The 13,273-nt window shown below is 42.6% G+C and overlaps 2 protein-coding genes and 1 long non-coding RNA gene across 6 annotated transcripts; 1 reads left to right on the top strand and 2 right to left on the bottom strand.

Moving 5' to 3' along the window:
* The first annotated feature begins 967 nt into the window (after positions 1 to 967).
* LOC111077145 (semaphorin-1A) lies at positions 968 to 11,676 on the top strand. 2 transcript variants are annotated; one of them, XM_041593175.1, is made up of 7 exons: positions 968 to 1,055; positions 5,589 to 6,336; positions 6,805 to 6,898; positions 7,827 to 8,509; positions 8,575 to 9,585; positions 9,651 to 9,840; positions 9,900 to 11,676. In XM_041593175.1, exons 2-7 carry the CDS (start codon positions 6,207 to 6,209, stop codon positions 10,096 to 10,098), a joined length of 2,307 nt encoding a protein of 768 aa, XP_041449109.1. In that variant the 5' UTR covers positions 968 to 1,055; positions 5,589 to 6,206; the 3' UTR covers positions 10,099 to 11,676. The 2 variants fall into 2 exon arrangements, with proteins under 2 accessions (XP_041449109.1, XP_022226991.2); XM_022371299.2 differs by lacking the exon at positions 968 to 1,055 and adding an exon at positions 4,832 to 4,983.
* LOC121404146 lies at positions 2,400 to 3,204 on the bottom strand. Its single transcript, XR_005967746.1, has 3 exons — positions 3,132 to 3,204; positions 2,876 to 3,074; positions 2,400 to 2,799 (listed from the first exon to the last, which is right to left on the bottom strand). It is a non-coding gene; the product is annotated as an uncharacterized LOC121404146 (long non-coding RNA).
* LOC111077147 lies at positions 11,403 to 12,856 on the bottom strand. 3 transcript variants are annotated; one of them, XM_022371304.2, is made up of 3 exons: positions 12,630 to 12,856; positions 12,092 to 12,559; positions 11,403 to 11,982 (listed from the first exon to the last, which is right to left on the bottom strand). In XM_022371304.2, the coding sequence occupies exons 1-2, from the start codon at positions 12,658 to 12,660 to the stop codon at positions 12,102 to 12,104; spliced, it is 489 nt and encodes a 162-aa protein (XP_022226996.1). In that variant the 5' UTR covers positions 12,661 to 12,856; the 3' UTR covers positions 11,403 to 11,982; positions 12,092 to 12,101. The 3 variants fall into 3 exon arrangements, with proteins under 3 accessions (XP_022226996.1, XP_022226994.1, XP_022226993.1); XM_022371302.2 differs by having other exon boundaries at positions 12,067 to 12,559; positions 12,630 to 12,855; XM_022371301.2 differs by having other exon boundaries at positions 11,403 to 12,559; positions 12,630 to 12,854.
* Positions 12,857 to 13,273: the final 417 nt, after the last annotated feature.

Raw genomic sequence — 13,273 nt, 5'->3', positions numbered from 1 at the left:
ATATGTGTTAAAGTTACATAAATTTAGTGGAAATATTAAATACCCCCTTAGTCGAACATGGGTTAACGTTTTATTTTATTGACTGAAATCGTATTCCATGATTTTGATATTCAGTTTAATATTACTAGCTAGTTTGCCCTCTCAGCCCTAAACAAATCATTTTATCCGATAGATACATCAATTTTCTACAAGATTGGCTAGTCCAGAAGTCCTTTTAATTGCATTGCTGGCATAAAAAGGTTCAAAGCGTAAATGTTGACTAAATGTGACGTCATTGTTGCTGGTCAACCAAGTTTATTCAATGCGTATGTACTTTTGTATACCGTATTTCCTTTTATTAATGTTAAATTTGTTTTTCCAAGCTCCATTGAAACATTAATAATTATTTTTTTCCTAGATTGACAAGTTTTTTACCTATTAATGCATATGCTGTGTGAGTTTTATAAATATATAATAAATAAATATATTTTATAAATTATCCCGGTTGTGATACCTATTATTTGTACCCGTGAGCTGCAAAATTTTGTTAATATCTTTTAAACTTAGACTGATTAGTTAATACATTAATTGGAGCCTGATATTACAAACAATTTCTCAAATCCATAATATCCATTTTCCCAAGGTATTCAGATTTGTTGCAGAATAAATGTTATATAACATGAAAGTTCTAACTGTTTGTTAAAATGTTTACAGGGCAATAGGGATTATTACGTTTTCTGTAAGCATATACATGAAATTACAAAAATAACATTAGAAATTTTTTTCCAGCAGCATGTTGCATGTCCTTAGGCAACATGTTAAGTTGTTGGAAACATGCTGTTATTACATTGGCAACATTGGCTCAGTGGCGCTATATTATAGTGTTGCCAGACTCGTGCAATTCGTAGTTTCTGCGGGCTGCCAAATACAGCTACAAAATAACGAGTGGCAGTCTCCGCTTATCGATAGGCGATGGCAAAATAAAATGGCCGTCGGAGTGTGAAGTGTATACATTTTTTCGTGTTCCGTGTTTTCGCTTAATTTGACCATTTATTTAAATGTTTTTATGAATTTTGGTGAGTTAAATGGCCACACAAATGCCTGCCAAATGCGTGTAGTGAAAAAAAGGTGCAAATTTAGTGTAAGGATGGCTGGGAAGTGTTTAAAGTAGGCGATCTACAAATCAAACCAAATCCCAACCCCCGCACAGCGTCCCGTCCTGTGCCGTTCGTACACACCCATAGAGAGACGCTGAGGCATATAAAAGCAACAAACAGGTTTTTATTGTGTACAGACGTGTGTTTTTTCCTCCTCTCAATAATTTATGCGCATGCAACAACAACGCATACACATATAAACAAAACCCCAACATGAAGCTGAAGCTGAAGCAAGCATAAAAAACAAGTAATACAAGAAAATAAATCGTAGTGGTGTGCGTGTATTTGTATGCTGTTTCGTGAGCGTGTGTGTGTGTAAATGCTGTAAACAGCAGCAACCAAAGTGGTAAAGTGGTAAAGTCGGTGGCTTGCTCGACTCGCTCCACTCGCTTGGCCAAGAAGTGACGCGACGCTATGCTACGCTCTTATAGCTACAGGTGAATTGGACTTGTTTTTCGAAGCGCTGTTCTGTGCTTTGCTTCGAGGCGGTGGCCAGGCAGCCAGCAATTATGGCAAAGTGTGTGTTTGGTGTCTGTGCCAGTGCTTGTGTGTGTCTAAGCCAAGAACTGTAAAACGAGTTTGATGTCCAAAAAAATCTAATAAATTAACAGCATAATCAATTTATAGTGCGCCGCGCCACACATTGACAAACCGTAAAACTGTAAAAAGGTGGCCAGACCAACGGTAAAGCAGCAGCCGCAGCACCCAGTCTCCATCGTTCCCCACTCTCTCCCCCCCTGTCCAAGTGCGTTGCAAGTCAAGTGTCAAACCCGAAAGTGGAAGTGGAACGCGTCCCACTTAACCCCACAGTGCAAGCTGTCCAAATTGTTTGCTGTTTGATTAGGAGAGGAGGGAAGTGAATGCAAAGAAGAATTGTGACACCACTGGAAACTTGTAAACTTGAGCTCCGCTCCGCTCCCACGTTCCATCGATATTGATTGTTCGTTTGCTCGATGTTTTGTGAATGAAAAACTTGTCGCGCCATATTCGTTACGCTCGTTTAACGCCCGTGTTTTTGTACTCCAAATGCTATCATGTGTAAAGTTTAAGCTGAATCATCTACAACTACTATATATAGCTGCCCCATTGGATCGCATTTGTCCAACAAACTGGTTTTCCACCTCATGATTCATCTCTCAATGTTTTGGAATACATCGGAAGTCCGGTGATAATACGCCTCGCCTGGCCTCGCCTTGCCTCGATAGTTCTTTATGTACTCATATTTTTATATGTGGAAATCGAGGAAAAGCCAGTGCAATGAACCAACGCACTGATAAGAAAAAAAACAACAGCAGTATAAATATTAAATTCAAGTAAAGTAATTCCACAATTGATTGTATTCTGTATGCATTATGCATTACATCAGCGACCAGCGTCCAAAAGCTACAGCCAGCCATCTTGACTCCATAAGGCAACAACCACTTGAGTCCACTCGAGTCCACCTGTTGCCACTTGTTTCGTCTTAATGAAAACGCCCACGGACGACTGCGACTTGCTTGCTACTAGACCGAAACTGGTTGCTTGTTTCTTGACTGCCGCCAGTGTGGAGCTCACGTTTGTCTGCTGTGGGCGGGCGATGGCTGTACAGTGTATCTGTATGCCATATCTAATAATTACACGCGAAAATCAATTTCCCATTGATCACGTACGAGTACATCTTATTCTGTAAAAAGGCAGTTTCATAGTTAGTTTTTTGTATTGTAGTTTGCTGATCGGGAGAGCTATCTACAGTCTCGTACTTTCCACACGTTCTTTCCCACACACGCAGACGGCACTCCGGGAAGAGATAGTAGTAGCCCAGACGGGCATGAAGAGAATCATCACAAACAAATGTCAGACGTGACACACTTTTCACCATTATCTTGATGGAAGAAGCTGTTATCTCTGCCCTAACCATCGTCTATTCAAACTGCTGCTTATCAGTCGATGGAAAGAGACCTGGGAGGAAATTTAGCTTAGGCACACACATATATAGTAATACTTGTATATACTCACACACGTAACCCGATCTCGAATTCGAGTTCCAGTAATTAATGCCAGACTGCCAGACGACCAGTTGGGCCATAATTGTATTTGTATTTGTATTTTTATGGGCCGGCAGAAGCGGAACGGACTTCCTGGCATTGAACCGAATGCGGCTTATGAAATATGAGAGCCCCCCTACTAAAACCAAAAAATATATGATAAACTACGAAAATATGACCATTTTTGACTAAACCGCAGCTGGGATACCCTTGTAATTAAGCTCAAGTATCATCAGATATACCCTTATAAAGAGTGTGTGAAATCGGACTCTCTAAAGTAGGTCTATAACTGATTAGCCGAGCTTCTCTGTACAAACAAGTCTCACCGATTGACTGAAGGCCGTGTATAGCGCGGAACTGCCATAGTGCCATCATAGTTATATAGCAAGTTTCGCTGAAGATAATCATAGCTGTATATTCTTCTCAATATGGACCCGAATTGAGCTACCACTTCGTATAGGTGACATCTGCAGGGGCAGAAAACGGACAAGTATTAGTTAAAGTTTCAGCATACCGATTATAGTGTTTCTTGCTTGGTTTATCTATGTAAAATGTCCCCTAGCTGGCGAGAGTACACTCTCGTGGCCGCACCGTCCCCATTCGCTTTAGGCCACCAACATGTCGTTGATTTCTCTTCCCTCACTTAGCCACAAAAAGCATCACAGGCGAATGATAAATTGACCAGCTCAAGAGGGTATTCAAATGTAATTTATAATATTTATCATGCACTTTTATGGTGTGTTTGTACGTGTTCTAAAGGCCAACGATGCGAGGCAACGGCGCAACCCCCATAATTCGAACACATTAAGCGACGGCCCAAGAGATGGGCCAAGAGTCGCGGCGGGTCACTTGACCTGTGACTGACTGACTGAGTGGTGGAGTGGCGGTGGCTGAGCCGTGAAAAGCCTTCGCTTGGGAAAGACGATACCAACAACCACCGGAGAAGACGAATACTTCTGTCCCGTCCATCCATTTACCGAGACACGAAACAACAAGTAGTTGCTTGCTGCTGCTGCTGCTGCTGTCGGTGGTGGTGGTGGTGTCGACCTTCAATTGGCCAATAAAGCAATTTATCGACGATCTGTCAGGTAAAAGTTGTCCAACTGTAACCGACGCCGCCGATGGGTGCGTGAGAAACTATAACATTCGTTCGTGTTCATCTTTATGTGAAAAGATAACCTGAAGACACACATGTGGAAATTAAAATGGAAATTACGTGTGTGTGTGAATGAGAAAAACACACCTATCTCTATCCCTTGGATGTTCGCTGTTCGTCACAGGGGAAGGAAGAGCCAGGGGGGAATGTACGTGGCACGTCCTGTAAATATCATTGTAACGCCGGTGAGCGCTGATTAGAAGGGAAATTGGCGGAAAATACAGAACGTGATTCCCCACAAAACCCAAAAGGTTTTCCTTGCTTGTGAGTCATAGGAAAAGAGCATGACACGACAGCCAGGAGCCAGGATACAGCAAACAGCAGACACGATATACATACACACATACTATTTCGATTCGTACATAGTTTGTACCTACAAGCAGAGCAGTGCTGCTCAAACTGCTACGCGGCTAATGGCTCTGAAAGTGTGTGTGGCGGCGGCTTTCATAGTTTGCTGTTTGCATTTTCGTGTTCAGTGTTTGCCCAGTTCATCCCACGCGCGGTTCGCAGTTCGTTTCGTGGTCGAATCTGCAATAAAAATAAGGGAAAAACAGCAAAAAGAAAGTGTGCAGAATTCACAAGTAGCCGACGAAAACAATAAAAGACGAAACAAGTTTTTTTTGTTACTATAATCGTTATATAAGAGGATATATAATTATCTGATACGGTAATGAAATGGAACCAAACAAAATAGTGAAATCAAAAATGGAATTAACCCATTTATGGCTGTAGAGTTATAGCCACCGTAAATTTGAACATTTTTCTATGGTTTTCCAAAGCCATAGATCGAAGTATCTAAAATTAATGCTTTTAAAATACCCATAAAAGAGAATATGGCTCTAATATATTAGTTTCAGATTAAGTTCAAGTCTAATCCACACCACTTAAATGTGTTAAAAAATGAATCACGTTAAAAATACTTAAATTACCCAAAGATATGCTCCAGCAGAGCTACCAAAAAAAAGTAAATAATTTAATCTGCGGCTCAATTATGTATTTACATTATTTAAGTACATTTAATTCATTAAGATTAATGCTAATTAATGATCATTTCTCGAAGAGAAATATTGAATGTATTATTAACATTTAGTTTTATTTGATTAAATATTTCAAACAAACAAATACATAAATCAGATTAGTTTCTGCGCAGATCTCTGCCAATCTTCTGCCCCTACCATCCGTTCCGGTTGCACTCTTCGCTGATGAAGTCTTGTGGCCAAGTATTCCAATTATTTCTAACACACTTTCTTTCCATCTCCATCTCCATTGCAGATTTTTCGTTTTCCTTTTGCGTCGCCAGCTAATTGCATTAAAATAAAACCAACAACAGCGACGTTGTTGCTTGGTGTAAATTATTGTGTCGTCGTTGTCATTGGACAGCAGCGGACAACACAGCACACGAGGAGAGTACTTGTTGCAAATTACAAGCCATGCCAGCAGCAGCAGCTGCAGCAACAGCAACAACTACAACAGCAATCACAGCAGCAACTATCAGCGACAATGGCAGACATCAGAATGAGAAACGACAGTGATTAAAACCAGTCAGCGAGGCCAGGCCCCAGCCAGGCGGCCAGTTTTGCCGTGCCAGCCCCATTGGCACCACTCCAGCAGTACCAGCAACAACAACAGCAGCAGCACCACCACCACCACCCCAGACCAAGCTTCGAGCGAGTGGCCGGCACAAGACGCTGCTGAATCATCAGAATAGCGACAGCAATCGAGCCGAACCTAGGCGCTGTAGTACGAGTAGTTGCTTGCTCAAGTGCGATCAGTGCAGACATCCAATTGAGCTCAAAAGAGGGCGATAGACATCAGCCTTTGGCTTAAGCTACAGCTTCAGCATCAGCTTGAAGAGACCTTCAGCGTTCGTCGTCGTCGTCGTCAACAACAATGCTAATTACTGGACACAGCAGCAGCAGCCGCCCTGGCACTGGCACTGGGCTACGGCTCATCATCTGCTGCTTCGGCCTGACGGTTGTCGCCGCCTGGATGCCCGATGTGCGACCCGATTTGCAAACAAGTATGTGTATGCCAGATACCCTAATCCCCAATCTAATAATTATTTGTTTATTTGTGTCATTTGTTGGCGGCTCTTTGCTGTATTTGTTTTGCGCTTCTGCTCTTGTTGCTGGTGCTGGCCGTTTATCAATGACAAGCAGCTGCCTTGCCTCGAGCAATGGCTCTGCTCTGCTCTGTGATTTTCCAAGCTGCTTATCGTGCTTAATTTTTCGCAATGCTTGCAACAAATGAGCGTTTCCTCTGAAGCAAAAGTCCGAAAAGCCGAAGAGCGGTGCAACAAAAAACTTTTCTAAAGAAATTATGTGGCATCTGGGGGGCGACACGAGTTTCAGTTCTGTTAAATAAACACATTTGATTTAACCATATAAACATATAATTAAGGCCTTTATCGTTAACCTTTCATCTCTGCTGAAATCACATTTAACAGCCAATCTGATCGTGCTTCTTTCTTTATTTATTTCTTTTGCAGAACAAGATAAAGTCTTGGCCCATTTTATTGGCAACTCGACGGACTATTTCAAGATCTTGGATCACAACGATGAAAGTGTTTTGGTTGGTGCCAAGTGAGTACATTTTTATTCCCTTAACATGATAGACATTCGTGCGCTGGCAAGCAATACAAACTTATAATTCCTCCTACCTGGCACGAGGCAGCCTCGAATATTTATAAAGCGAAATAAAAGCAAAGTTCAATTCGCGGAATAATAAATGCGCCATTGAAAAAAAAAAAAAACCAACGCCTCTGCCACTCCCATTCCCATCTGTGTTAGCTGTTTAGTGTTTGGTTTTTATTTAGCGTCAAGTGCAAATGTAGAATTTATCATGCACAATTTCCTGGAACCACCAGATATCTGGCCTGGAACAGAACTCAGACCCCAGACCCCAACTGCGATACGGCCGTGCAACTTGTTTTGGTTTTACTCATGCAATTACATTCATCATGTACGCTGCGCGATCCCGATGGGCCGCCGACAGACGAACCGCATTTTATCACGCTGCCTGCCCAGATATTTATGGCAAGAAATATATAATTAAATTCATACAATAAGGTCTGTCTGCGAGTGTGAATTAAATTCCATAATTTGCATATACAACATTTATCCGCTGATCATCTGAACACCAACTGCTAAACGGAGCAACAAATTTGAACTATCTTTCATACGAGTACGAGTATTTTCTGCCACTCTGCCAGACTCAGTGGGGCCATAAAGCAGTAGAAGCAGCAAACAGATGCCTCGTCAGAGGCAGAGGCCGCAATAATTAGCCAAACAAGCGCACAAAATTATATAATTGTATACGAGTTCTAATTATTAGCACAAAAAGAACCTTGAAATTTATGACTATGTCGGTGGTGAGTGTGTGAGGCTGCCTCATTTTGGCCTCTCTTCATAGCTGCGTCTTCCAATTAGCAGTCCGGGCACACGCACACGCCATAAGCGAATTAATTCCAGACATTTTTGTACTAATTCAATTGTTGTTTCGCCTTTGCAGGGACGTCATCTATAATGTCAGCCTGCATGGACTGAAGGAAATCAGCCGATTGGAATGGTACAGCACGGATGCGGACAGGGAGCTGTGCGCCCTGAAGGGCAAGCACGAATGGGACTGCCATAATTACTTGCGTGTCTTTGCAAAGCGAGCCGATGGCCAGGTGCTGCTCTGTGGCACCAATTCGTATAAGCCGCGCTGCCGTCACTATGCCCAGACTGAGACTGCCGCCGAGGATGCTCCCGCCTCTGGGCACAGTATTGGCATGCACTACGAGATCACCAGGGATGTGGAGGCCCAAGGCTTGTGCCCCTACAGTCCGGCCCACAACAGCACGTATGCCTTTGCCGATGACCAGTTGTACAGTGCCACGGTGGCGGACTTCTCCGGCGGAGATCCTCTCGTCTATCGCGAGAACATACGCACAGAGCAGTACGATCAGAAGCAGCTCAATCAGCCCGACTTTGTCGGCACCATCGAGCGGAAGGGCTTTGTGTTGTTCTTCTTCCGCGAACTGTCGATGGAGTTCATGAACTTTGGCAAGGCCGTCTATTCGCGGGTGGCGCGCGTCTGCAAGAATGATCGGGGAGGACCCTACAACCATGGCAAGAGCTGGACCTCGTTCCTGAAGGCTCGCCTCAACTGCTCGGTGCCCGGGGACTTTCCCTTCTACTTTGATGAAATCCGTAAGTGGAACAATCACTTTCAATGGCAGCAGTCCATTTTCAATCCCTTTATTTCTCATCTACAGAGGCCATTAGTCCGATTGTGGAGCGGGGAGCGGATTCCCTTGTATATGCCGTATTCACCACCTCGGTGAATGCCATTCCGGGCTCGGCGGTGTGTGCCTTTAACGTGGACGATATACTGGCGGCCTTCGATGGGGATTTCAAGTCGCAGAAGGATTCACAGTCTCATTGGCTGCCTGTGGAGAGGGAGGCGGTGCCCAAGCCGCGTCCCGGCCAGTGTGTGGAAGACTCGCGCACCCTCACCAGCATTGCTGTGAACTTTGTCAAGAATCATCCTCTGATGGAGAAGGCTGTGCCGGCAGTGCACAGTCGTCCTTTGCTGACCAAGGTGAATCTCCACCACCGCCTCACGGCCATTGCAGTGGATCCTCAGATCAAGGCCCTCAACGGCGCCCACTACGATGTGATCTACAGTGGCACGGACGATGGCAAGGTGACCAAGTTCATAAACATTCTGAACACGCACCCGAACTCTACTGTGGATCGCCTGAAGACAGTCGTCATATCGGAAATGCAAGTGCTGCCATTGGGAACGCCCATACGGGAGCTTGTGATCTCCTCCAAGAAGAACGCCCTGGTTGTGGTTAGCGACGGTAGCCTCGTCAGTGTGCCCCTGCATCATTGCACGCTCATTGTCGACTGCGTCGGCTGCCTGAGCCTCCAGGATCCCATTTGCGCCTGGGATCTGCAGACACACGAGTGCAAGAATCTCGCCACCAGTCAGCACAAGTTTGGAACAAAGACGTACCTGCAGAGTCTGAACACCACCAAGAAAGCGGCTGCCTCCCTCTGCCCCAATATGCCTCGTGATGGCCCAGGCGCTGAAACTGTCAGCTTCGTTACCATAGCTCCAGCACCAACGGAGGAGCAGAAGCTGCTGTATTCCAATGTTGGCGCCTCGGCGGGCAGCCAGCCCAGCTTGGAACAGCAGCCAACCGGTGGCGATGACTTTGGAATGAACAAGATTACGCTTACCTCAATGGACCCCGAGGAGGATATGATTAATCTGAACGGTAGGTTTCCCGCTATTTTATGGGCGAAGCTTGATCTAACACATTTATGTTTATTCCCCCAATAGATCCACAGAAATCGATTGCCAGCGTGGATGAAATCAAGCAAGCGTCCAGTCCGGGCACCATGGTTCTTATGTTTGTCGTTTTTATCACATTCTTTGTGGGTGGATGCGTGGGCATTGCGTGTGTCAAGGCGAAGAACCGCATGGATAGTCAAATGGACGACAGCCACCACAATCACTTTGGCAAGCCTATGTAAGTGCCAGATCTCTCTTTGGCTGCGAAAGCTCTTTTAACACTTGCCCTGTTTGCAGACAATTTAAAAACCAGAACACCGGCAAGGATATCAATCTGCTGATGGGCAGCAATCCCTATGTCACCACACAGAAAACGCCCAATTTGGATCTTGAAAAGGATCGCAGTCATGAGTGCAAGAACTCCACAGAACATTTGGAAAAGGAGCTGCCCTGCAAGACGTCCACGCTAACGAAAGTGAAACGCACTTACATTTAATGTGGATTTAATGTAGTAGCAGCTGCAGCAGAAGCAGCTCTCTGCTAAATTAGTCGAATTTCTATATATTCTATAACATATTTTCGTTGTTTATGTTGCTGTTAGTTGTACGAGTAGTAGCCCACCCCCCACCACATCCCTCGAACGGAACAGACAACAGCTTCGGGGATGCGTTTGAAACGCGTCTCAAGAGTAGGGCGCAGAAGCTGTTGCACCAATTTTCTTATATGTTAGCCTCTAATATAATTTAATTGTATGTATTAATTGTTTAAGCTAAGGTTATCTGGCAAAATTTAGTTAAATTTATTGACAACATAATTCGCGGGCTGCCTCAGCCCGGGGCCAAGCAATCCTCATTCCCTTCACGCCGACTTTTTCTGTCCAATCTGGAATGCTTGCGCCCCGGGCTAAACAAGATTCGCAGCCCAGACATGTCGGGCCCCTTATGTGTATTCTATATGTATATTCTGTAAGTGCAAATATTAGAGCTGTACAAATCTACACACACATATCATAGTACCCAAACAGCGTGTGGCCGAGAGAGACCCCCAGAGAATCCCGACCTGCAGCTCGAATAATTTCTCGAAATTCAAACGAATATTCTGCAAGTATTTTGTTAGACTGAATGTTTATTTTTTTTCTGTATAATTGTGTTTTGTGGAGAACTAACATGCGAATGCGAACGACATAGACCGGGAAGGTCAATGCCTTGTGGCTAACAAAAGCGTAAAAATTGTATCTAACATAAGCTCAATAAGGAATTGAAAATAGAAATGTATTTTTTATAGTACGAACTAGGTTAAGCTACGAACAAAACTTCTATGAGGCTGTTTGATATGAACTGAGTCCGCAGCCCCCATCATCATCATTATGATGATGCAAATACGCACAAAAGTATAAAAAAAAGATTAAAAAAAAAAACAATAAAATATAATCTGATGAAACAGCAAGCCTTATAAGTAACGTACAATCGTGTCGATTATAGGCTTTAAATATAAAGAGTCTGGCAACGAAAACTTTGCCAGTACAAATCAGCATTTTAATATTTTTAGTATGTCTACGTTTTAAGCTGTTGTCCGTCCCACTGAAGATTTTACATGAAACAATGTACAATGGCAATTCTATTTTATAATGTGTAAAATCCAATTTTCGTATAAATAATATATATATTTTTATATGCATGTCTATGCCTAGTGTCTAAAGAATCTAAGCATAAGTAATCCATTAACGGAAAACATGAACAAAGCTTCACATAAAATATTTTGAAAACCTACAAAAAAAGTAACATAATCGTAAAGGAAAAATTCTCATATTGTGATAGATTTTATTGAAATTTTATAATGATGAAATGCGATGCCTTTTTGGTTAAAAACAATGATAGAGTCTGATTGCATGCATGATAATATACATACCTGTAGGACAGGGTCTTCCGATTGGAAGATCAGATCACAAGATGAACGGAATTCCACGATGGGAATTTTTAAGATTTTTATTATTGTGTATTTCTTGTACTTTGTATATTGTTGTGTACGCCCGATAAGCAATTCGAAAATTTAATAAAGTCGTCATTTTTTCAAACGCTACGAATTAATTCTAGGGAATTCTGAAAATATATTTTTATACCTGTTACTAAAACAGTACAGGAATAGATTATATTTGTGTAAGTTGTATGTTCAATTATATGGAAATGTCATTGCATTGATTACAATCAGGAAAAGAACATGCCACTCCCAGATCGGCCAAGATATAGCGTACGGAATAAAACCAGTTTCTTAATTATTTTCCAAAGTTCGGGGCGCTATATCTTCGTCAAATAAGGCCAGATCGAAAACCTAATTTCACAGAATCCCATGCTGGAGGAGGTACAATTGAACTCTATGTTGCCTGTACAATTAAACAAAAGAGACGACTTATTATAGTAATATTTAGTTATAATCATAACATTACTTGTACAAATTAAATACATAACTTATCTAAAATCACAGAGATTTACCAAACAGGACCTAACGGTTGTACATCGAGTACCACTGATTTTTCACCATTACATAGTTATAAAGTCTTTGCTGCTCAATGTTGTAGAGATCCGTTACGGATTTACAAATACGCTCGTCATTGAAATGACTCTTTGGCGGTGCTTCTAGCAGATTTCCCTTGGTAAACCACTTCAGTTCCCCAAAGTGCTTCTTGACACTGGCGCGCAAGGCAGGGCCACTGAATACCGGCTTCCGAAATATTTCATACATATTTTTTTTTCCATATTTCTGGTGAATCTGATCCACAGTCTGGTTGATATCCGACTGCTTACAATAGTACATATACCACAGCTTCCGCTCGGGCGCTTGCAGATCAGACAGGCTCAAAACGCCAAAAAATTCGACTACAAATGGATTACATTTTGTTGGATCTGGCTTGGGCTTAATATAGAAAATACATCTCAAATGATTATCAATTTCTTCGTCGGCTGTAAGAAGAAGAATATTTATTAGTCATCAATATAAGATGACAAATTTGTGGCAACGCGTTTGCATTACCTGTATTTGTGTCTTTAATTTTCCCTGCCATGTTCGTCTCCAAGCTGTGACAGTACTTGTAGGTATGGTCCCGTCGGAAGATTCGATTCTGCTTTAATACCAAACCCGTCACCCTTAAATTTCAATAGGCACGCAATAACTAAACAAAAGGTTTTGTTTTTGTTTACTCTTTTCAATTTGACAACGTGAAAGCTTCGCAGCTTTGCAGTCACTTTTTTCTACGTTGATATGTAGCAAATGTGTATTTGCCGTGTAGTTACCACGTACCATGTTAAAATAAACCAGATTGTAGAAAATGTATTCATCTATCTAATAAAATGGTATTTTCAGTTGTTAAAGTCCTAGCTAGCCGGTAATATTAAGTCGAATATCAAAATCGTGGAAAATGATTTCCGGACAGTAGTGCTGCAAAACCATAGATGGTCGTTCAAAATGAGAGGTTACCGCCAACCATCGTTCCAACTATCGATATTTAGAACTTTCAGCACAAAAATGAGTCGGGAGAGCGTTTTGAGTGCTCTCTTTCGACTGGGTCATGGCAAGGTATGGCCCCAGTATTAAAATGGCCAAACCTTTTAGAAGGGCCTCATAAGGACCTCACCCTGTACAGTGGGAGCCGACATTAATATTAAACCGAATATCAA

The sequence above is a fragment of the Drosophila obscura genome, unplaced genomic scaffold (assembly GCF_018151105.1).
Source record: "Drosophila obscura isolate BZ-5 IFL unplaced genomic scaffold, ASM1815110v1 contig_186, whole genome shotgun sequence".
In the NCBI taxonomy this organism is placed as follows: Eukaryota; Metazoa; Arthropoda; class Insecta; order Diptera; family Drosophilidae; genus Drosophila; species Drosophila obscura.
The sequence above is the reverse complement of the archived record's forward strand: the minus strand, read 5'-3'. Positions and strand labels throughout refer to the sequence as shown.

What these genes read in the sequence shown, in the direction of transcription:
- LOC111077147 (XM_022371304.2), bottom strand. Translation starts at nt 12,660, where the DNA reads ATGGCAGGGAAAATTAAAGACACAAATACAG. An exon ending in AATTAAAGACACAAATACAG is followed by an intron (nt 12,560 to 12,629) that starts GTAATGCAAACG and finishes TTCTTCTTACAG; the next exon opens with CCGACGAAGAAATTGATAAT.
- LOC111077145 (XM_041593175.1), top strand. Translation starts at nt 6,207, where the DNA reads ATGCTAATTACTGGACACAGCAGCAGCAGCCGCCCTGGCACTGGCACT. An exon ending in AGTGTTTTGGTTGGTGCCAA is followed by an intron (nt 6,899 to 7,826) that starts GTGAGTACATTT and finishes TCGCCTTTGCAG; the next exon opens with GGACGTCATCTATAATGTCA. An exon ending in AATCACTTTGGCAAGCCTAT is followed by an intron (nt 9,841 to 9,899) that starts GTAAGTGCCAGA and finishes CCCTGTTTGCAG; the next exon opens with ACAATTTAAAAACCAGAACA.